The sequence below is a fragment of the Trichechus manatus genome, unplaced genomic scaffold (assembly GCF_000243295.1).
Source record: "Trichechus manatus latirostris isolate Lorelei unplaced genomic scaffold, TriManLat1.0 scaffold00033, whole genome shotgun sequence".
Classification (NCBI taxonomy): domain Eukaryota; kingdom Metazoa; phylum Chordata; class Mammalia; order Sirenia; family Trichechidae; genus Trichechus; species Trichechus manatus.
In genome coordinates, this window is record NW_004443969.1 from 6,288,427 (window position 1) to 6,312,250 (window position 23,824).

General features: G+C 40.8%; 1 protein-coding gene across 1 annotated transcript in view; it reads right to left on the reverse strand.

The window, feature by feature from the left end:
* NCKAP5 (NCK associated protein 5) overlaps positions 1 to 23,824 on the reverse strand; it is a 739,553-nt gene that overhangs the window by 38,801 nt on the left and 676,928 nt on the right. The window contains exons 11-13 of the mRNA XM_012555176.2: positions 19,277 to 23,034; positions 18,407 to 18,584; positions 11,322 to 11,400 (exon numbers count right to left, since the gene is read on the reverse strand). Coding sequence (XP_012410630.1) covers positions 11,322 to 11,400; positions 18,407 to 18,584; positions 19,277 to 23,034 — 4,015 coding nt within the window. The remainder of the gene's footprint in view (positions 1 to 11,321; positions 11,401 to 18,406; positions 18,585 to 19,276; positions 23,035 to 23,824) is intronic.

Consider the following 23,824-nt stretch of genomic DNA (forward strand, 5'->3'; position numbering starts at 1 on the left):
TGAAGGCTGTGGTCTTTGATCTTCATCAGTAAGTGCTTCAAGTCCTCCTCACTTTCAGCAAGCAAGGTTGTGTCATCTGCATAACATAGGTTGTTAATGAGTTTTCCTCCAGTCCTGATGCCCCAATCTTCTTCATATAGTCCAGCTTCTCGGATTATTTGCTCAGCATACAGACTGAATAGGTATAGCGAGAGGATACAACCCCAACGCACACCTTTCCTGACTTTAAACCACGCAGTATCCCCTTGTTCTTTTCGAACAACTGCCTCTTGATCCATGTACAGATTCCTCACGAGCACAATTAAGTGTTACAGAATTCACATTCTCTGCAATGTTATCCATAATTTGTTATGATCCACACAGTCAAATGCCTTTGTACAGTCAATAAAACACAGGTAAACACCTTTCTGGTATTCTCTGCTTTCAGCCAGGATCCATCTGGTATCAGCAATGATATCCCCCGTTCCACATCCTCTTCTAAATCCAGCTTGACCTTCTGGCAGTTCCCTGTTGATATACTGCTGCTGCTGCTTTTGAATGACCTTCAACAAAATTTTGTTTGCTTGTGATATTAATGATATTGTTTGATAATCTCCACATTCCATGGGATCACCTGTCTTGGGAATAGGGATAAATATGGATCTTTTCCAGTCGATTGGCCAGGTAGCTATCTTCCAAATTTCATATTCAGATTTATTTCTACTATTTTATTTTATGCTTTCTACATGTCCAGATTTTCTATATATAGTTCTTATTTTCCATGTTTTCTTTAGATTGCCTTTTTCCTCCTTACCATTTAATTTTTTGCCTAGTGTTTTTACTAGTTTGGAAATTTCTAACCTTTTACTAGTTGCCCTACAAATTTTAGCATGCATATGTAACTTACCAAATTCTAAAGTCAATATATTAATCCTCTTCTTCAGTAATATGAGGGCTGACAACGCTATCTTAGCACCCGTTTCAACTTACACTCTATTATTGTCTGGAATTTATGTCTATTTCAATATAGTCATACTTTAGTAACATACATACATACATAGGTATTACTTCCATTGTTATACATTTTCTACCTTCTTTATCAGTTCTCCTTGTACTAGACACCTCCCTCTGGGATCATTTTTCTTCTGCCTGATGTACATTATTTAGAAGTTACTTTAGTGAGGATAATGTTGGTAGAAAACTCAGTTTTTCTAAGTTTGGAAAATGTCTTTATATTACTCTCCCTGAAGCACAGTTTCACTGAGTATTCAATTCTACACTGACAATTACTTTTTCTCTGCACATTGAAGATGTAATTCCATTGTCTTCACTGTTGTTGAGAGAAGCTTACTGTCATTCTAATTGTTATTAGTTAGAAGCATTTATTATTGTCACTACTTACAATTACAAGTGTCATTAAAACCAGAAAAACCAAGCCCATTGCCACTGAGTTGATTCCGACTCATAGCGACTACAGCTATGTGTCAGACTGGAGCTGTGCTCCATAGGGTTTTCAATGGCTGTTTTTTTCCAGACTTAGATTGCCTGGTCCTTTCTTCTGAGGTGCTGCTGGGTCAACTGGAACTTTCAACCTTTTGGTTAGCAGTGAGCTCATTAACCCTTTCACCACCCAGGGACTCCAGCTTTCTCTCAACCTAGATTCAAGTTTTCTTGCCATTCCTAGCCTCTGAGGAATTTTCTGCTTGCAGCTCAGCCAAGAATTTAAGAGAATATGTACATTTTATACTCTACCCTGTATTTTTAGGTGTGACACTCTGTGAAGGGACTTTGAACCTATAATTTGAAATATTGTCAGAAAAGGAAGTCCCTGAAGGTTTCTTTTCTTTTTTTTAAATTGTGCCTATGGAAAAACAAATCACATTTCATATGAAAATCCAGAATTTCGGCTTCCCTTGAGAAATGGAAAGACCTGGCCACACAGGGCTAGTTCTCCTATAGTGACAACTGAAACTGAGAAGTAGCTGCCCCCCCAGGGTGCGCCATGTTCTCTGGTCACTCATTAACATCCGTGTGTATACATAAAGCCCAGTCTGCAGCACTCATTGACCCACTGGCCAAATAATCTACTAAAGGGATCCTTGGTCTTTGTGCCCTGACAAGTGACTAAGAATATCTAGTCATCATTTAGAATTCTCGGAGGTTTGTATAACTTTCTTTCACAGCTACAGGCTAAGCCGATTGATGCTGGCTTTACCACATACTAGCCCTATTGCTGAGCTAGATATGGAAGCTTTCAGAACGTACATTTCCTCATCTGTAAATTGGTGACCTTAATACCCCACTTGCAGGGTTGATGTGAGGATAAAAGAAGGCAACATACATAAAACACCTAAGCCAGTGCCCAGCACACAGAAAGCTCTGACTAAATAGTAGGTATTAGTACGTCATCGTCTTATCTTCTTTCAGAATTTTCTGTTGCTTTTGGCAGATTTCAGGTCTTGGGGCTGAAGCATTCTGCTATTTGACTTTGTTTGGACCCCACTTACTCATTACTATGCCGTAAGTCACACACACACTCCTGTGCCTGTTGTTAGTTGCCGTTGAGTCTGACTCACGGTAACCTTACGTGCAGCAGAATGAGACGTTGCTCATGCCTGTGCCATCTTCATGATTGCTGGTGAGTCCATCGTTACAGCTATTGTGTCAATCCATCTCATTTCAGATTCCCCAACCTTGTCTTTTAGACTAATAGGTCTTGGGAAAACGTGGAAAGGCAGAACTTATTTAACGTGTCCCTTCCATCACCTGTCTGGTGGGCCCTTTCTCCTTCTGGTACCTGGGTTAACTCATGCCACCCCCTAGGGCTTAATATCTGCCTCTGCCCTTGGCAACTCAGGCTCCCCCAGCCATAGCACATCACTCTTTCCCTTCCTAAATGTTGAGCCCTTCCTTCTGGTGCCTCCAATTCCCTGGCAGGAAGATGCACCAGCCCCATGGCTCATTCCTCAGGGTCGTGCAGGTGCTGACCCTGAAACATACTGCTCCTCAGCTGTTAACAGGCAGTGAGGCACAATGTGTACCTCCTTCTCAACATTATCTGTATTATAACAAGTACCTTTACCCAAAGTAACTGCCAATCGCTGGGAAACTCAGACACATTCTAGTAGGCTGGAAGGAGAGAATTTTGTGGGCAGGAAGCCCTCTGGCAACCTTAAATACTCCTTTTATGTGAATATCTTATCTTACCCGTTGCTGTTAAGTCGATTCTGACTCATAGTGACCCTACTGGACAGAGTGGAACTGCCCCATAGGGTTTCCAAGGAGTCGGTGGTGGATTTGAACTGCCGACCTTTTGGTTAGCAGCCATAGCTCACTGTAGCTCTTAACCACTGCGCCACCAGGACTACTTTATGTGAATACCTGACCCTATTTAACACAGCACACCCCTGATAAGGAAACAGTATTTAATGAGGATGAAGATAACTAGTGCATTTAGTTGGCCCAAGGCTAAGTGAAAGAAAATGAAAATGTATTTTATTTTAAAAGTCTAAATGTGAGCATCATAGTGAAATGATGGCTGCTTCTTATCGTGTTGGTCTTCCTGTAAAAATTTCCAGACTACTTATTGCCTGTAGGATGAAGTCCAAACATATAATCATGGCTTTCTAACTCTCCACAATCTGGTCCATCCTACAAAACCAGCTCTATCTCTACCTAATCTTCAAAATGTCCCCTCTACTCTAGTCAAGCTGGTCTCTTGTTGATGCCCTACCCTTACAACGTGCCATGCTTCTTCCTATCCCCAGACCTTTGATCACTGTTACCCTTGACTTGAAGGACATCTCTCTCATCTTTGCTGATAAAACCCTATCCTTTAGGATAGTGGTTCCCAAACTTTGCTGCACACTGGAATCACCTGGGGATCTATGAAGACTAGTAATGCCTAGCTCCTATCTGCAGACATTATAATTTATTTTGGTATGGAGTGTGACCTTGGCATCAGAATTTTTAAAGCTTCCCATGTGATTCTGATGGGTATCAAGTTTCGAAACCACTGGTATAAATGGTGTTGCTGTTAGCTACCACTGAGTTGGCCCCAACTCATGGTGACCTCATGCACAATGGAACGAGGCACTGTCCCATCCCATGCCATCCCATGATCAGCCGGGGACAGGACTATTGTGATCCACAGGGTTATCACTGGCTGGTTTTATGAAGTAGATTGCCAGGCCTTTCTTTCTAGCTCATCTTAGTTGGGAAGCTCTGCTGAAACCTGTTCAACTCATAGCAACATACAAGCCTCCACTGAGAAATGGATGGTGGCTGCACATGCGGTGCATGGGCTGAGAATCGAACCCAGGTTTTTGGCAGGGAAGGTGAGAATTTGTCCCAGTCTAAATAGTAAATGCTCTTAAACTCAATACTTTACTCTTGTCTTCTCTTTATAAACTACAAACAACACTCGCAGCTCCACCAAAGCTGAGCTGCACACCAAGCCTCTGTGCCCTCATATGTATACAGAGCACGCCTCTATCTTATCAGTGATCACATTGTATTAGAATTATCTGTTCGCTTCTCTGTCTCCCTTACTAGACTGGAGTTCACAGAGTGCAGTTGCCGGGTTTTATTCATCTCTGCATACTCAGCTTCTGACATGCGGTGTGGCTTGTAGAAGACGCTAACATAGGCTTGTTGAACTAAATAGAACCTAGTTCCTTGGTTCAGTCTAATAGAGTGTACAGGGGTAAAAAAGCAACTCTTTCAGCCCTCTAAGTCTACAATTCTGTTTCTCTAATGAAAAAAGAGAGGGATCCAGAGACTAGCATTTAGTGTGATAGCAAGCAACAGAAATCTCCACCTAAGCTCTGTCTCATGACTGTCTCTGGTAGAGGAAAGTACTCACAAGGAGCAAGCAGATACACTAAAAAGAGAACCAGCTGGGAAGGAATAAGAAAGGCAGAGAATAACAGGGAATATTCCAAGCACAGGGCTGGGTACATAGTGGATACTTAATGGATGGAAAACAACATTGTTATTTCTAGTTCTTGCCAGAAGGAGCTGCATGTAACTAGCAGTAACTTCATGGCAGGCAGAGTTTACATTCCAGGCTGCATTTGTAAGGTGCAAGGCTCCCTCTTTGGAGCTTGTCACTTGTAGCTACAAATGGAAGGAACTCTGTGCAGCCTCAGTGGAAGCTTCCTTGCCCAAGCTACTACTCCACAATACTTCCTAGCTGTCATTTTGTATGTCTGGAAATGCAGAATTAAAATCATCCTGGAAAGTATTATGGAGTCTTAACCATTTAAAACCACACCATCCTATTCTTCATCCACAGGCATTATCACCTTGTTTTTGTTGTTAGCTGCCGTTGAGTCTGCTCCAAATCATGGCGACCCTATGTATAACAGAATGAAGCATTTTCTGGTCCTGTGCCATCCTCATGATGTTTGAGCCCATTGTGGTAGTCACCATGTCAATCCATCTCATGGAAAGTTTGCCTTATTTTCGCTGACCCTCTGCTTCACCAAACATGATGTGCTTTTCTATCGATTGGTCTTTCTTGATAACATGTCCAAAGCAAGCAAGATGAAGTCTTCTCATCCTCACTTCGAAGGAGTATTCCTGGCTGTATTTCTTCCAAAACTGATTTGTTTGTTCTTCTGGTAATCCATGGTATTTCAATATTCTTTGCCAAAACCACAGTTCGAATGTATCAACTTTCCTTTGATCTTCCTTTTTCATTGTCCGGCTTTCACATGCATATGAGGTGATTGAACAGACCTTGGCTTGGGTCAGGCACACGTTAGTCATCAAAGTGGCATCTCTGCTTTTTAATTATCATCTTAGTAGTTTCCATTTCTGTGTCACTCGGTTAGCAGTCAACAGACCAGTGTCTATTAAAGTTGTTATTGAGACCGTTTGTACTTTCCACCCACATTTTGTTTTCATCATCTATAGTTCTCCCTTTCTACAATTAAGCCTAAGTATGTCGGCATGCTATTCAAAATGGGACATTTGATTCAAATAGCCTTCTACTCAAGAAGTCATGAAAGTTTGATTAACTTTATCAAATATGCTTAGTTTTATTTTTAATATGATTGCCATTCCCTCTATGTCAAACTTTTAAACTTTTTCCAAATTTTCTCAGTGGGGAAAATTAGTAATGTTCTTGAAATAAGACATAATTATCAAGGACTTCAACTGATTGGCAGCTACAGTACTAGGAGCCTTGCTTTCCTATTTATTTTAATTTTAGAGAAAGGCAAATTCTAGATGCATTGTATGCTACAGGAGATTTATTTTTAACCTCCACGTACTCTGTTGGTCACCAGTTATATGTTTATTCATAAAGATGGTGGTGACAAACTAATCTAAATTCAATTCAATTTCTCAGAAAGTTATTCCAGATTAGCTGCATGCATAGAGAACAGTGGTAACTCAGATTATGCAAAAGAGAAACTAATCATAAATCACTGAAATTAATTACATCTTTCCCAGCAACTCTCCCAATTTACTTTTCTGTGGCTTTCCTAAGTGACAGTGAAAATTTGATTATGTTCCTTTCTCACCAACCAGCTGAGTTTGAATGGAGACAACCTTGGTAGGGGGTGGAGAGCAGACTGAAATTGCTAGCTATCTCCTAATACCCATTTTTCCCTTCTTCTAGAGCTAAGAGAAACCTCTACTTTTTGCTGGACATGTGGCTGTCTTCCTGGAATAAAAACTATGCTTCCTTTTTTCCCTTGCTGTTAGGTGTTACCATCTCATGTGGCTAAGTTCTAGCCAGTGGGATGTTAGCAGAAGGGAAGTGTCCTTAAAGGGGCTAGCATGTCCTTCATTATCCCTTCTGCCTTTCTGCTGTTGGAAAGTGGGCATAAAGGATGGCTTTTCAGCAGCCATTTTGGGCCATGATGTGACCTTGGGAATGGAAACCATATGCGGTAGAGGGACTGGTTGCGAGGAGGCTGGCCCTGTGAACCTGTCCTGTTAGCCCCGGACCACTTCCCTTTGGACTTACATGTATAAGCCCCTATACTTTGGGGTTTTTTCCACTCCATATGAACCTAATCCTACTGGTACTACTAGTGAGGGAAAGTCAACCTTGACATCAAAACTAAATGTGATCTGGATAATTTAAACAGTATAATCTACATATGGATAACAATTGTTGATCATATTCTATTAGGGCTTTAATACAATAAAGTAGGTCCCAGAGTTCTTTCTGCTCAGATGAGATAAGCAACTATTTCCTGGTTCTTGTTCTCTGTGAACTGAGGTACTTGATGTAAGAGCCCGAGACCTTTCCTTTCTCTCCTGGCTAAAAAAAAAAAACTGACTACCACAAATGTTTTTGGCATCAGGCCAGACCTTTCTTCTTCTTGATGAAGAAGCTGCTGCATTTGTTGGTCTTCACTGAGAATCTGGTGTATAGATTCCTTGACAATAATAACTGTATATCACATGACTCTTTTGTCCCTTTAGCATCTACCTAACTCCAGAGTGGGCACATTACTATTGTGTATTACATGCTTTATGGTTACAAAAACATGTATATGTCTTCTTACAGAGGCAAAATGGTCATTGTATGTGGCAATCCAAATCTTCTCCATTTAACTCAACATAGCTTTGCCTCACTTCTGAGCGTTCAGGCAGGCCATTTCTCAAACATCACAAAATAAACTCTTTTCCCTTTGGGTACTGATTCTTGTGCTGTTTCTTGTCTGAAGTATGGTTTGCTCTTACCAGCACTACAAGTGTCTGAAACTTAGAACACCCAAAAAAACAAACCGTTGCTGTTGAGTTGATTGGGACTCAGAGCGACCCTATAGGACAGAGTAAAACTGCCCCATAGGGTTTCCAAGGAGCAGCTGATGGATTCAAACTGCTGACCTTTTGGTTAGCAGCCATAGCACTTAACCACTGAGATATCAGGGCCCCAATTAGTAAAATACTTAGGGTAAATTTATTTACAGTAGGAAAAAACAATTAGAAACATGTTGGTTGTGGTCACTTGTGTTAATATTTCTATTGGACTAGGCTAAACATTTGCTTGCTGCCTATTAAAATAGAAGTCTGACATTTATTAAGGGCAGTTTTCAAGGAAAAAATCTAGTTTAATTATTTTACTTAATTCATGAGTCTTGAGTTTCAATATACAGCAGGTTTAGTTAATAATTTCCTATCTTGTAATCAACTCATAACATTTTGATTAAATCAACATGACTGCCCTCAACCACAAAAATGCTAACTTTCAGACTCACAAATTTCCTGACTGTTCTTCCCTGTCAAAGATATTTGCTGATCTTTGGTTAGAAACATATATTTAAATTTGCTCAGCTGCTATTTTCTGGGACTATCCTATGGTTATAAAATACAGTGAGGATATGTGATAACACTCAGTTTAGACAAAATGAAGAACACTGAGACTATCAGAGTGCAAAAAGAAAATCTCAGTATGTTTATGAAATAAAGATAAATAACCACTTAGTTGAGTCTCATTCAGTCTTGCCCAGAACCAGTCGGCTAAACTGGATGAACTGTTGTAAGGGTCTGTGGTGATCCTGTTCATTTGCTAACCCAGGAAATACGTCCTACTCCTTTTCCTCTGCTATATCACGCGGTACAAAAAAATCCACTGCTGTCGAGATTCCGACTCATAGCGACCCTGTAGGACAGAGAAGAACTGCCCCCTAGGGTTTCCAATACTGTAATCATTATGGGAGCAGAGGACGACATCTTTCTCCCATGGAGCAGCTGGTGGGTTCAAACTGCTGGTCTTCTGGTTAGCAGCTGAGCGCTTAATCACTGCACCACCAGAGCTCCTTACGTAATGTGGTAGAGGCTGAAAAGTAACACGCTTTCCTAGCTAGGATTGGCCACATACTCCAGTTCTCACCAATGCCATGTAATGTGGAGTTTATGGGGTATTCTGGAAGGGTTTTTCTCTTCCTTAAACTTTTTACCTCAATGGGGTGGGATGCCCCGAGTGACAGTAATCATTTTGCAACCAGAGGCAACAAACATAAGGATAAGAAGCCAACATGGTAATAATATGGCAGAGGAGACGGATAACATGAGTCAAGGTTTTACTAACATTATTGAGATGCTACACCTCTTTCATGTCTGCCTTCCTCTAGACTTTCAATTATTAAGAATTAAACCCGTTGTCATCGAGTCAGTTCCGACTCATAGCAACGCTATAGGACAGGGTAGAACTACCCTATAGGGTTTCCAAGAAGCGGCTGGTGGATTCAAACTACCGACCTTTTGATTAGCAGCCAAGCTCTTTTAACCACTATGCCACCAGGACCCCATTAAGATGATTAAAGGACTTTACTACCTAAGTCATGGTTAGTCCATTTTTTCTGTTTTGTTTTGATAACTTGCAGCCAATAGCAGCTTATTGATATAGTTCCCTACCAGTTTTGAACAGACAAATCTACATTTATCTAAAGACAAAGTCAGCCCTCTGTCAAAAACAAAACAAAACAAAACATGGTCCAAATTTATTCCCATTAAAGGGAGCCCTGGTACGACAATGGTTCAGCTTTCAGCTGTTAACTGAAAGGCTGGTGGCTTGAACCCACCAGGCGCGCTCCCTGGGAGAAAAGAACTGGTGATCTACTCCCTAAAGATTATACCCTAGGAAACCTTATGGGGGCAGTTCTACTCTGTCACACGGGGTTGCTGCGAGTTGGAATCGACAGCATACAGCAGCAGCAATCTAAAAAAGCACTGTCCAACAGAACTGTCTGTGATGGTGGTAATGTTCATATAGAACATATAGAATATTTAGCTACTGAGCACTTGAAATGTGGCTACTGTGACTGAGGAACTGAATTTTTAATTTTATTTAATTTCATTAAATTTCAATTTAAATAGCCACATGCGACTAATGGCTACCATGTTGGACAGTAGAGATCTAAAGAATTGCTGGTCTATTTACAAATACTTAGATTACTATACATTTCTTAAGAAATACTCAGCCTCTAGCTTTATATATGTTACTTTACAGGCCCAAGAACACCTCAGTATGGAAAAAAAATTACTCAGCATGGCTTTACATAGCATCATGTTTGAAGTCTCTGAAACAGTATTTAACTTGCATACTAGCCAACTACACAGGAACTGATGCCAATGCAAGCATTTTACATTGACAGCTATAATAAAGGATGTGTTTTTGGATAATAATCTTATTCAGACTACACTAATTCAGCTGTTTGTTAAGACTTTTGTATTCCCAGTTACAAATGAAAAGAATAATAATGGTGTGCCAGTCTCATTAAACTGTGGGGTACAACAATTCTCTGAGATAAACTGTAAATTATAGTTTACAGACTGCTGGGTACACTGGAAAATCGGCAGCAAATGTACCAACATGGCGCTAAGAGCAGTGGGATGCTGAGCGGTGGCAGCTAGAGACAGTCTAGTGAAAAGACAGTATCAGTGGATACCGATTATGCCAGCAACCAGCAATCTGGGAGGGCTGTCATGTCCTGGAGCATGGTACTCAATACTATCTACTACACCCACACGGGATTTGGAGAAATGATTCCATCATGCCTTGGCATCTAGTGTGGAGCTAAATAATCAGCATGCTCACATTCACAGCTATTTTTAGAGCCCGGGGAACAAATAACTCTGCAAGTGTCCAAGGTGGCCCGGAGGTGTTAAAGTTCTCAGCTCTTCTATCTCCTGACAAGGATTGCAGTCAGAGACAGCTCCTCCATCACCCGTTACCTCTTGGCTGCTGTAAACACAACAGCAAAGTCCCTTTATTTGGGAACTTGAGTTCCTTCAGTCTGGGGTTATGCACAATTTTAAGACATAGCTGACAAGCTAAACTTATTTCAGAGACAGGACTATCTATAACCAGGATTCTAACAGAAATGATGAGAAACATGAGCTAAAGATTATGGCAAACTACATTCATTTAATCTATTTGGTTCTATGTTTAAAACATACTCAGCTAAAAAAAATATTTAAGGGTGTTATCACCCCACATTTCTAACCAATAAGTGTTTAAAATAGATACTCTAGAGACAATTATAGAAATGGCATTGGTTCAAAGTTGATATCCTCAGAGAGAAATTATTTATACTCAGTATCACTTTTATTTTATATTGACGAGTTTTCACTTCTCATCAGTTTGCATTTCATTCCTTTGCATTTTGTTGTTACGTGTATGTTTTCTTCAAGCTGCTTTGACTTGCTTATTTTATGGTAGCTTTCAATGCAGAAGAAGATATAGTTAATAACCATGTGTGAACGGTTAAGACTCAGTCATGCGACCTGGTTTCCAGAAACACATCATGGCTGAAAGAAGGTGGCAAGTAGAAAATCTCTCACATTTAAGGATGTATCAAAACATGCATTTTTACCTATGATGTGGCTCGGAAATGTGGAATCCGCAATTGTATCTTCTTCATCCTCTTGCAGGTTTTCATTTGCTTCTTTTATCTGCAGCAACAAGAAAACACCAGAAGTTCTTATTTATTATTTTAAATAGATCTTCTGCAATATTGAGAACAATGGTGCATCCTATAACAAATGTGTGTATACGTGTGTGTGTATGTGCGTATTTTCATTCCACTTCCCCCCAGTCTATCACTTGGCTTTATTACAAGTTTTAATTATAAGAGTATATTTTCAGAAATATAATCCTAGCTCTGAAAGTGAGGATTTATAGGGTACCTTGTTCTGCCCAAGATTTTAGAGATAACGGTTTTGGTTTAAAATACCTAATAAAGTCAGTAACACAGGGCGTTAGGAAAAATTAAAGTGTAAGGAGGTATAATTCCTCCAGAGTCAGTGACTTCCACCACAAGTTATTTTAATAAGAATGAAGAAATATACTTAGATCTCCTGGCCCTTTCCTGGAACATAACTCTCTAAGAAAATGATTCTTTCTTATTTTTTCCAGAATGAAACATGAGGTGACTGTGATAAGTGCTCGGTGAACTACAGCACTGAGGCATTTATCTAGATGTTTCAGGTCAAAAGCATTTTCTTTGTATTTCAGCTCAAATATTCAAGTGTTTGATGATATACCATCAAACGACACTCCAGAGAAAAGCAAATGAAATCTCGGGGTGTTTTACAGATGAGAATTCTAAGGTCCAGCAAGTTTCCTTAAGATAAACACACATATAGTAAGTGGTGAAGCTGGCACTAAAACCAGGTGTCCACTTTCTCAATCCAGCAGCAGTAGTGGTAACAACATCAACAACACCAGTAATAGTAAAAACAGCCAACACTTAAATACAAGTGGCAGGCACTGTTAAGCTCATTACACAAATGATCTCATCGTCTTCACAGCAATCCTATGAGGCAAGTATCACTGTTATCTTCATCTTAGAGACGAAGACCCTGAAGAAATAGAGAAGATAAGTAATCGTCCGAGTGGTAGAGCCAGGATTCAAACACTGGATGTCTGCCTCCAGATTTGTATTCATTTGGGGGAACTCTGTTATTCTCAAATACCCACTCCGTTATGCTTTCATAGACTTGGCTTCAATATCAAGAAAGCTGTAGACTTGTCATAATGACCCTGAATAGCTGTTTTAAAATACATTCCAGCCAGTCACCTGCGGAACCAATGATAATCATGTGAACTGTGTAATGCAATGGGAGTTCTGTGTAGGCACACACAATTAGAGGGCGTCAGTGGATTTGCTCAGGTGCTTGGGTTGAATGCCAAGAAACTATTATTTTATACTCCTACTGTAGAAAGCCATACAGTTGCATACTGACCTTGAGCTAGATTTAGCTTTCTATTCTTGGCCTCCTGTTCTTCATATTTAATGCAGTAAGACCAATAATTAACATTTTATGACTGAGCTTCCAATACTGAAGTGTAATTGGTGCTTAAATTGTACCATGCTGATAGCCAGCAGACGGCAAACTGGAGAAGGCATGGCTGGCTACCTCGGCCCTCACTCACAGGGAGAGATTGTTAAGGGCTGACTATCTGGAGGTCAGCCTTCATCATTTTCTTCTCTCATCAGCTGTCTCTCTGTGAGCATTTCCCTGCTTAATAATATAGCTCCTCAGGAAGAAAGCTAGGGAATGGGGGAAGAAGTTGTTATCAACTATTTCTAGTAGTGCACATTTATGGGTGACGGAGAAGAAAAGCACTATGAGCATAAGCAAGGCTAAGGTGCTCCTTCTTTGCCTGTGGGGTTCACCAAATCAGTGATCTGTTTGAGATGAGGGGACCAAAAGAAACATTGAGGAAAGGATAGGGATATATCCTCCAAACACCTTAACTTCTATTAATAATCCACTGGGAACCTTCTATCCTAATTTATAAAAGCATCAAAGAAATCTATTAATATTTTCAGCCTATGCCAGTTCTTACGGCAATATGTTCTATATTTTTTCCCACCTGTTATGCAAAATAGCATTTCCTTTGGGTTGTTCTAAATTTACCCATTTTAAACTTGAAGAGGTGCCCTGCTGAACTGCTGGGATGTGGGTGAATCATCATCTCCATCAGTCTGTGAAATTCTAAACTAAAGAACAATATTCTCATCTTATAGATAAAGAAAAAGAGGCGGAGAGAGGGTTAGTGATCAGTTCAAGGTCATGCAGGATCTCTGATTTAGCATGCGCACTCCTGACCCCTAGTCCTTGCTATAATTCCATTTGTCAGAGTGTCCTATACTACTATAGCTATCCTTTCCAGACCTTCCCCAGAACTACTGTATTTTAGTGTCTGGCACTTATATACGTAGGCAATTTTCCAAGTTATATAAACTCTATTTTTATTTAAGAACAGCAAAAGTTTTCAGCTTTTTTTTTAAAAATATAATTTGCTTTCGTCTATGCTTGATCTCCAACCCTCCTATGAAACTGAATCACCACCGTTTTCCCATCATATTTAAGAAAGAAAACAAAAGCCATCGTGCAGTCCTGCCCATCAACTCCTTGTCTGATACTTTCCAGAGCTATGTGTACTTAACAGCAAATACTAAACGTGGCTTCTGATCAGAGGAACAGCGTTCCTTGTAGACAAGGCCCCTAGTTCTTCCAGCTCTCCTGGGCTACCAGAGGCAAATAATCTAAGAGGGGGAGATTTTGAATTTGAAGGGAATGTTTGAAAAGGGATGGAAAATGGGGCGTGTCTTAGAATGGCATAAGTGCCGACATTATCCATACAAATCCATGCAAAGTGGTGAGTAATTTAATTTAAACAAATCCATTTGCCTATGGAAATGAGGGATATAATTTATTTTGGCAGCAGATTCCCCTTGCTAATTATATTTTTCATGGGCTGAGATGAAAATTAATTTTGATTCTTGATCACACAGTGGCTGGGTGTTCATGGGAGGTTGTAGGAACCTTCTTGGGTGGTATGGGGCTGACAGCTCAAGATTAACAATTTGCCAAAGACAGACACACATGGGACAATCGACACATGGTAAAGCACTGCAAAGAATGAGACAGGTCACAAAACCAAGGAAAAGTTTGGTTTGTGCTTGGCTCGGAAAAGTCTGGTGGTTAGAAATTGACAATTTTCTCAGCCATCACTGTACCACAAACAGACATTAGTCATGTCATATTTAGTAAGAAGTAGCAGGTGACTGACAAGCAATCACTATGGGTTGTTCTCGGTTTACACTTGTTGTCAGCACTTTGGGTGCCCTCTAATGGTGCACCTCTAACTACTGTCCATCTTTCGGAGCTCTGCAGTTGTAGGCAAGAACTGCATCAAATACGAGTCTGTACCTGGTAGCCATTAAATGTCACTGCGCCCATTGTATTCTAGTAACCCCTATCACTAGAAAGGGCAGGAAGCAATGTGCTTACAGAGGACACAGGCAGAAAGAGGGAGAAAATAATTCACTACTGATCAATATGTACGCATAATTTGAGAATTAAACCCAATACTTGGAGCCACCCTTCATTCGGAATTCTGTACCTATTTCTTCTTTGAATCACCTTACCACTAAGGGCTTCCCATGAGAACATTTTGATGTCAAAGCTCATTCAAAAGGAAAGGAAAAAAATGAACCTAAGGGAGACAGGAAGTGATCCTTGGAGGGAAAAATTCTGGGAGGCATTACTTTCTAAGTCATTTAGAAATCTTTGCAACAGCAGGGTAAAATATGCAAGGTTCTTATTAGCATCAAAATAGCACTTAGAACAGTACCGTTCAATTAAGGAAGTTAAAATTATAACATTTTGCAGAACTTAATAAGATTATAACAATTTATGTAATCACTGTACCATTTTATGCTATTCCATCACCACAGCACCATTTTAATGGGACAGTATTTGATGCTTTTTAATTAGCATATGTAATCTTTTTTTTCAGGCTATGTAACACTGGGTGAAGAGAGTACCTATAATTTAAATTAAAATGCCCATATTAAAATGGCTATCTCCTTCTAGTGCATAATGAAGGTATATGGTCTCGTTAATTTTATTAACGATTTTATTTTGTCCAGGGATAATCAAATAGCAGCCTGGAGCTGTCTTCTTTTGAGACTTCTCATTTCAGAAAATTCTCTAAATCCACAGGAAGGAAGGGTTTACAATGTGTAGCAAGCAGAGTGCAACTCTTTCTTATTTACTTAATACTGGTGTAATCCTCCTAGGGAATGCCTCTTCCTCCTTCTAATGATTTTATATAATTTAAATAAAAGTACAAAGTAACATGGCCCTTGTCTAAATTACACAAAAATTAGAGCTAAGTGGTCTGTAAAAGATGGCATAAATGGGGACATAAGCCTCTAATTAAGGCTCCGAGAAGAGAAAAAAGATTTTTAATTCAACAAAGCAGGAATGGGACTTTTACACATATTTTAGAGTGTATCTAGCAATGCTGAAACGGGTATACATTTACTAGAGAACTAAGCAGAAGTCTGCTACATACAAGGATTTGTTATGCGTATGGAAATAATCTGTGATTATCATCATAGATTAATTAAAATGCCTTAGAACCCCGATCGCTATATATAGTCTTAGTTGTTAAAGGGCAAGGGATGGTGGTATGTTATAAGGTTTTTGATCTACTATTTTCATCCATAATAACTGCTATGAGAACATTTCTTTAAAACATACTTTAACCTAAGCAGATAGCAGATTTACCTTGAGCCCTAGTGGGGGAAAACCCTTTAAACTCTGAATTTTAAAAGGTTCATGGGTATCCACATCAGTGTGTCATGGCATTAAAATGCATCTTATTTTGCATCTAATCTGCTTCTTATATAGGCTCATAACATATAATAACTAGGTTTTCCTTGCTTTTCTTTTACTAGTCCCACAGGAGACTATTGCAATGTTCTTTCTGAAATTAGTAATTTCAGCCTAAAATCACACTGATGATTATGGAGATGAAACAAACAGACAAACCTGCATTTTACATTTAAGGACATGACCAGCCAGCCAACTATCCTGGTTAATAATATTCCTCTGTAAGGAAAAGCTTCCCAGCATGACTAATTTCCTCTTGCAGCTAACTAGAAAAATTAGCATATCCCTATTGATTATGTATATTTGGAGTTGGTTAGGGAATCTTTGTACTTCATAGAAAAGAAGAAGAGTGTTTCTTGCTGATATTCTGGAAGGATTCAACGATCCTTATTACTACACTATGAAAGGCTGCAGAGGAGAGAGAGAGAAAGCGTGGCAAATTAGGAAGTAATAGAAAGTGAAAAGGAAATTGTAAAAGCCAAACACAGGGTCTTTTTGTTTTTTGATACTTCTGTACAGTGAAGATATACCCTAAGCTGTCAGAACCATATTAAATGGGACATAGTTAAATTCAGTGCCTCTGATAAGGGGCTCTGCTAGCCTATCAAAGTTTGAGATCAGCTGGATTGAATTTCCAGCATATTGCACATTTCCACACGTTCATTCTCTCCCTTTCCTTTCAGCGACACTACAAGGGCAGCCTTAGATATGCTTATAATTTGTAGTTTTATAATGCAGGGATATCTACATTTTCAAAGAAGGAATGACACCAAAGAAGCCAAGAGAAAAACAGGTGTTGGTTGCGGGGTGTAGGGGGTGAAGGGGGGACAAAAACTCAACAACAAAAAACTTTTGCATATGATTTTGGGGAGCTTGAAAAATGATCTTACAGCTCTTTGGAGTCAAGACCTATTGAATAAAAAAATTTAAACATGCATTTGTCTCACATTCAAGTATGTGCATGAAACTACAACAAACAACACTTGGCTGTCAAGTCGATTCTGACTCCTAGCAACCTTATAAGACCGAGTAGAACTGCCCCACAGAGTTTTCAAGGAGCAGCTGGTAGATTTGAACTGCTGACCTCTTGGTTAGCAGACGTATCTCGCCGTAGCTCTTAACCACTGCACCACCAGGGCTCCCATGAAACTCCAAGGAACCCTAAACATTAATAACTAATTATAACTAGTAACTAATAATGACAATCATGATTACTTTTAAAATACCCTCTATTCTCGAATCACTCCAGAAAAAAAGTGTAATTACTTCATATTTCAAGTTTTCCCTCAGAAAATGGTAGCATGTACTATATTTTATAATCTCTTTTATTAGAGTGCAAAAAGAGATGGATACAGTAATTCTGTAAAGAGTGTTTTTTTCGGCTTAAGTACTTGAAAACTTACTAAAAGGAAAAATGAACATCTCTAAATCAATTATGCAAGTATAAAAATAATGTTAAGGAGAGTAACTGCAATTGAAGGTAATTGTAAAACGAAAATATTAGTTGAAACTAGCATACCCTGAAGAAATGTAAAAATGCCTTACCTCCCACCACCCACTTTTTAAAAGAAATCAGCTCCCTGAGTTCTGGCCCTTATAATTAAAAGGCTAAATGACAGGGAACCAAGTTTCCAAAAGAATTTTTAGTCTTAACATGTTCTGTCTAGCACAGGATGAACTGGTATATACAACTTTCATAAAACATGAAGAATGTTTAAGTCAAAGCATCAAAATATCCAATATTCTCCTAAATTGTTTCACGCTCCTATTTTTATAATCTGTTCATTCTTTCATTGTTGTTGGTAATGTTGGAAATAATCATCCAATTTCCAGCACAAGGGTGTAATTTTAAGGTGACACTGGTGGCATCCTTTGCCTGCCCTGCACTGTGATTATACCATCATTCAGAAAATAGAGCTGAAAAGCAGTGCTACAGGTGGGAGCCGTGCCATTCCCAATCTAGCTGCCACCTCCCTGCCGTGTTTCTCACCAGGCACACTCTCTCTCTTTTCTCTTTTTCTTTCCCCACATCATCACTTGCCCATAAGTTTCCATCATCAAAGGGCAGAAAGAATCCAACCAGCCCATCTTAGAACACAGCAATTAAAACCAGGATGCTAACCAAAAATGTCCACTGTTCGATTCCACCACTCGCTCCTTGGAAACCATATGGGCAGTTCTACTCTGTTGTACAGGGTCGTGTGAGTCGGAATCGACTCGACAGCAACGGGTTTTTTTTTTTTTTTTTTTTTTTTTAAAGACTTACCAGGGAGTCTTTCAGTATTTCCACATCAGCTTTGGTTTTGATGTTTTTCTTGTGGTTTCCTTGAGTGCTGACAGAGCTGCCAGTAAGACAGGAGCCCTGTGAACTGCCCTTTACCACGATCCTGGAGGAAACATTATGTGATCCACTTTTTGTCTGTTGAGCTCCTTTCTTATCAACTCTGCAGGTAGAAAGCAATTCCTCTGATAAATTACATTGCTTTTCTTCAATCACTCTACTTTTCTCAATTCTTTACTGTTTACTGTAACCTCCATGTATCTCTTTGTCTTTAGACCTTTGAGTGATAAGCGTTTCTCATTGGCCTTGATCAAATCTTTACCTGGTAGTTCAGCTAGCATATCAATTTAGATTTGGTAGCCTAATAGTTTACTTTTATTTTTATGATTGTGAGAGGGGCAAAATAAAAACTACCGACGAGTGATTGCTAAGTACATTTCTGACTTAAGATCATCAGGAAATGTAATTACCCCTGGAAAGTTTCTAAGTATACGTTTGCTTGGTACAATCAACGAGACCGATATACTTTAAAACGTATATGTGTAATTTTCTTCCATTTCTTGCCATATGGATACATTCATGGTTCCTAGTGTAGGCTGAATTTCTATCACCCTTGATAAAAATTTCCATTCTTTAATTTCAAAGACCACTGGTTTGGTTAACAAAGTAACATGGACTAAATTATCATTTTATTGCCAACTTTCATTTCATTGTTTAAATTCTGGCTAATGTACTATGCATTTCTGCTGGAATGAAAAACATGCCTGCCTGGCATTTAATGTGCAGGAAGCAAACAACTCTCCTGAATGGGGGCAGGGTCCCTCTACGTTAACACCCTCTTCTCTAGTGAGTTACCTGTTTAAAAGTTCCGTCATAAAGCTATCTTTTGTTGAACACGTAACAGGGCTGGGTTTATTTCTCGGTTCAAACTTCATTTGGCTGTAAATGTGTTGTGGTGTTTTCAGATTATGCTTGCTTTGTAAACTACTGTGCGGACTATCTGCTGACTCAGTTTCCCTGTTGAGCTCATTTTCGATCTCACCCTGTAGTTCAGGTTTCTTTTTCTCTTTTCTTCTCTCTGATTTTAGCTGTTTGTTTCCAAACCCCAAACCTTTCGAATCTTTCTTTTCCACTTTGGTTTTGGAGACATCCATTTTCCTGCTACTGAGAGCTGGAAGCCTACTCCGAAAACCAAACCAGCTGGCAAATGAAGGCCCGGGCTTCTGCTTGGTTTCCACAGAGGTGGACTTTGTTTGTACTTGACCCTTTTCCACATTCTCCTGAATACACAACATGACCTTTTCTTCAATGGTGGGTGAGAGGGGGGCTTCTGGGATCACAGCATCAGGCCTGGTTGTAGAGGCATCTGGATGTCTTCCAGAAGTCTCTAGCTGGGGTGTCCTGCTTGTTTCAAAACTGGCTGGACACTGCATCCTCCCTGGGCTCTGGAGGACTCGTGGGCAGTCTGTTGGGGTGGATGGGCACATGCAGGAGTCGCTGCCTGCTTCCTCAGGCACAGCCACACTGGGGCATCCTCCCTGGGCAAAGCCCTGCTGGTCTTCTGCTCCAGGCAGAGTGAGGAGCCCTTCAGGTGCTAGAGGGATCCTCAAGGGCAACTTGCTTGGGCTACCACACTGGCTGCTAGAGCTGCCTGTGCTGCCCAGAGAGCCTTGCCTGGAGGGAGGCCCAGGGGGCCTCCCAGCACTGGGAAGATTCTCAGGGGCTGGAGCAAAAGGGGGCTTACTGGGTAAGCCTTCTGTGAAGGAGTTCTGCTGGGTGAGAGAACTGCCTCTTTCAGCGGTGTTGGTGATGATCTGAGTTCGGACTTTGCTGGGCCCTTCCATGGGAGGAGTGGAAGGCTTGTCTCCTGAGTGCAAGCTGAAACTCTGGCTCCGGGCTTTGGCTCCATTCATGCCTAGAGCTGGTTTTAGGTGTGGCTTGCTGGAGGAAAGGGATCTTTTCACAGGTTTGTTTTCCATTCCATCTCGTCCGTCAGCCCCAGGGATGCAGTTTTCAGGTGACTCTGGCAGTGCTGTTTCCAAGGGAAGCCCTTCAGCAAAACTGTCTTTCAGTTGTACACCCAGAGCAGTCATGTTTTTTTCCTCCTCTGTGGTCTCTATGCTTGTTGGAGTTCCGTCTTCTTGCCTAGACTTAGCCGCAGCCACACAACTTTTAGAGGCTTCATTTAGACTGTCTTTTTCATGTTTCCCTGGCACCGTTGAACTTTTCCTGAGCAATTGGGGAGACTTTAGGAGAACTTTGAGTCCCAGTGGGAGACGAGTTTTCAGTCCTTTATCATGAGTGTTTGGACAACCGTGTATAGCACTATGGCTTTTGTAGGATGACGATGATGAAGGACTGTTGACCTGAGAGGAATGTGACTCATTTACCCCTAAAAAGGAAGATGTGGGTGATGTGGGGACACTGTCACTCAACTGTCCTTTTCTTCCTGGAGATTCACTTTTGGAGGGCAATGTCTCCAGTGCCTCATGGGTTGAAGGACAATTCTTGGGAGTCCGTAACCCTGTGTCCATTTGTGTGGTCCCAAGTATTTGGTGAAGAGAGGTTTTGGGGATACCTCTCTTTGGAGAGAGGTTTAGAGGCCCTGGAGCTATCACTGCAAGGGAGCTGGAGAGGGCATGACCAGGGTATCTGGTTTGAATCACTGTTTCTGTGGAAGGCAGACGGTTCGTGAAGACAGGCTTTCTGAAGGCCACAGAAGGTTTCTTCCCCTGAACTTCTGTCATGGCCTGATTAGAAGAAATAACAGGAGCAGAAGAGCCTTTTAGAGGGGGGGATTTGAATACTGTCTTAGCTGTGTCATTGGGGGCCCTGGTTTTGGGCTTGGTGGATGAAAGTGGTGTTGAATAGTCATAACTGTGCCTGATCAGTAGTGACAATGACCTGCCTGGAGGGGGTGGAGGTGACTGCATCCCTCCCTCTGACCCTGAGTCACAGTGTTCATCTCTTGTGGGGGGTTCTCCACTGTCACTAGGCTCAGTGAGGGGCCTTGAAAGCAACCGTGACCCTGGAATCTGACTCTTGGAGAACTGGGCCCAATCCCTTCTTCTGGGCATTTTTGAGCTGTGAGGAAGTTGGGTGAGGTGTTTTGGAATGTGTGAATCTGGCCGTAAATCAAAGAGATGTGCTGGGCTCTTAGTCTTCCTGAACCGTGAGAATTTCCCAGGAGCGAAGGCTGATGATTTTTCAAGAGTCTCTGGGTCAGCTGAGTGGACTACTACAGAGGCTTCAGGCTCTACTACTTTTGATTTCTGAGATGAAGACTTCTCCTTGGCAGGTATTTTTGTCAAACTTTGCTTTTGATAGATACCCATGGACACCAAAGGCCTAGAATGATTCTGGCATGACATACTGTGTGTTGGTTTGGCCAACTTCTGTCGCTGAGTATTATTTTGTGTTACTGTCCTGGGGCTGAAAGATTCTGTGTGTGTCGAGGGAATATTATCTACATTATCTTTTGGAATGTTCCTCTCAGTTTCCTCTTCAGATCTGTTTAAGAAAGCATAGTCTCTTGCGTCCGCTCCTGGCTGCAAGTGAGCAGTTCCCTGAGGTGAAAGTTCAGTGTGTTCGGCCATGGGTCCGGTAGAGGTCTGGTTGAGAGAAATTTCATTTCTGGTCACAGTGACAACTCCAGCCTGATGAGAGCTGAACTCAATGGGCTCACCATCTTCTGCATCAAATATTACAGTCATACATTCTTCTGAAGAAGTCCTTTCTACAACCCTTTGCTGCTTAATGAAACTAAATGTCTTTGGCCTATTCTCTAAGTGGATGGCTACTTGCTTTTCCTTCTCATCAGGAGACCCAAGGCAAGACTTTCCAAGTCCAAGGAGGAGGTCCAGGTTCTCCGTGGACTTGTCAGTATCAGCAGTCAGTGACAAGTCAGAAGGGCTTTTCTCATTACTGCTCTCAATGTGCAACTCATCCAGGGTCTCATTGTCATCGGTATCCGAGAGCTGGAGGCTGAGAGCTAGGCAGCCCTGGCTGTGCTGATCCCTTTCCCTCTGTAACAGAGGCATCTGTACCCTTGGGCACAGCTTCCCCTCCAAGGGACAGTTGCTGACACAACTGCTCAGCTTCTCAGGCCTTTCCCTGGGATAAATTGAGGCAGTGCCTTCCAAAAAGTGTTTTCCATTCAGCTCCCAGCCAAAGAGACTGTCAGAAACACTCTGGGTTAATTTACTACCATGCAGCCTGCAGCCCTGGTTTGGAAGTGTTTGGAGCAATGCCAAGGAGGAAGAATCTTCATCAGCATCATCGTGGGAATCTGTATCATAAACAAATGCCTTGTGACGCTCCTTGCTGGAGCTCCCCATGTCAGCTGGCTTGTAGGGGGGGCACTCCTTGAGGCTGCTACACTTAATTCCTGGAGAATATATCCCTTCATTCGAGTTCATGCAATCTTTATAACCCCATTTGGTTATCACTAAAGGGGGTTCAAGTAACACTTTTCGCTTCTGTAGCTTCCTTAGTCCTTTCAAAATGTGGCTTTCCTTGATACGAGTTGGAGGTAGTTCATTTGTTGGACTAGTCAAGCCACTTGGGAGCGATGAATCAATACTTAGCCTTTTATCCCAGTTTTGTGATGACTGCTAGGAAAAAAAAAGGTAGATATCAGAAAAGAATGAACCACGTGGATTACAAATATATAAAAGGGAAAGTCTATAACTAGACTTAATTTATTCTAGTGGTCGATATGTATTCACATATAGATGTATATATTAGCTAATTAATGAATTCATAAATGATGCAGTGAACATTTACTTTGTCAGATCCTGTGCTACTTAGAAGAAGTAGCCTTGTAGGAGATAAGGACCTTGCCCTCGAGGGGCACGCAAGCCAGCAGTGGACAGGAGACTTAGGCACAAACAACTGTAAGTCAAAGGAGCCAAAGAAAGCTGCAAATGTAGTAGGTACTCTGGAATTTAGGGGAGGGAGGCGGTACATCTGGAATAATCAGGAAAGAAATATAAAAAAGGTTTTCTTTCTTTTTGTTTTAAAACAAACAAACAAAAGATCTATCTAGTCCTTGAAAAATGGATAGGTATAAACCTTAGGTTAAAAGTAGAAGAAGTGATTTCCAGGTAGAAGAAATGCAATAGGAAGAGCTGCGAAGGCACGTTCAAGAAACTCTTAGAGAATATCCAGAAAATCAATATGGCCTCACTGTAGAGTCCATACAGGAGGTAAGGAGAATAGAGCTGGCAGTGTGGGTTGGTCATTCCATTCTTTATGGTCCATTCTATTATAATATTTGACAATTCTATTCTGTGACTTCACGACTTTATTTGCTAGGCAACGAATATCTGTGAAAATTATCTAAAGTTACTATACATATGTGTGTAGATATACAAATACATGCAGACTGTACACCCCTACTTA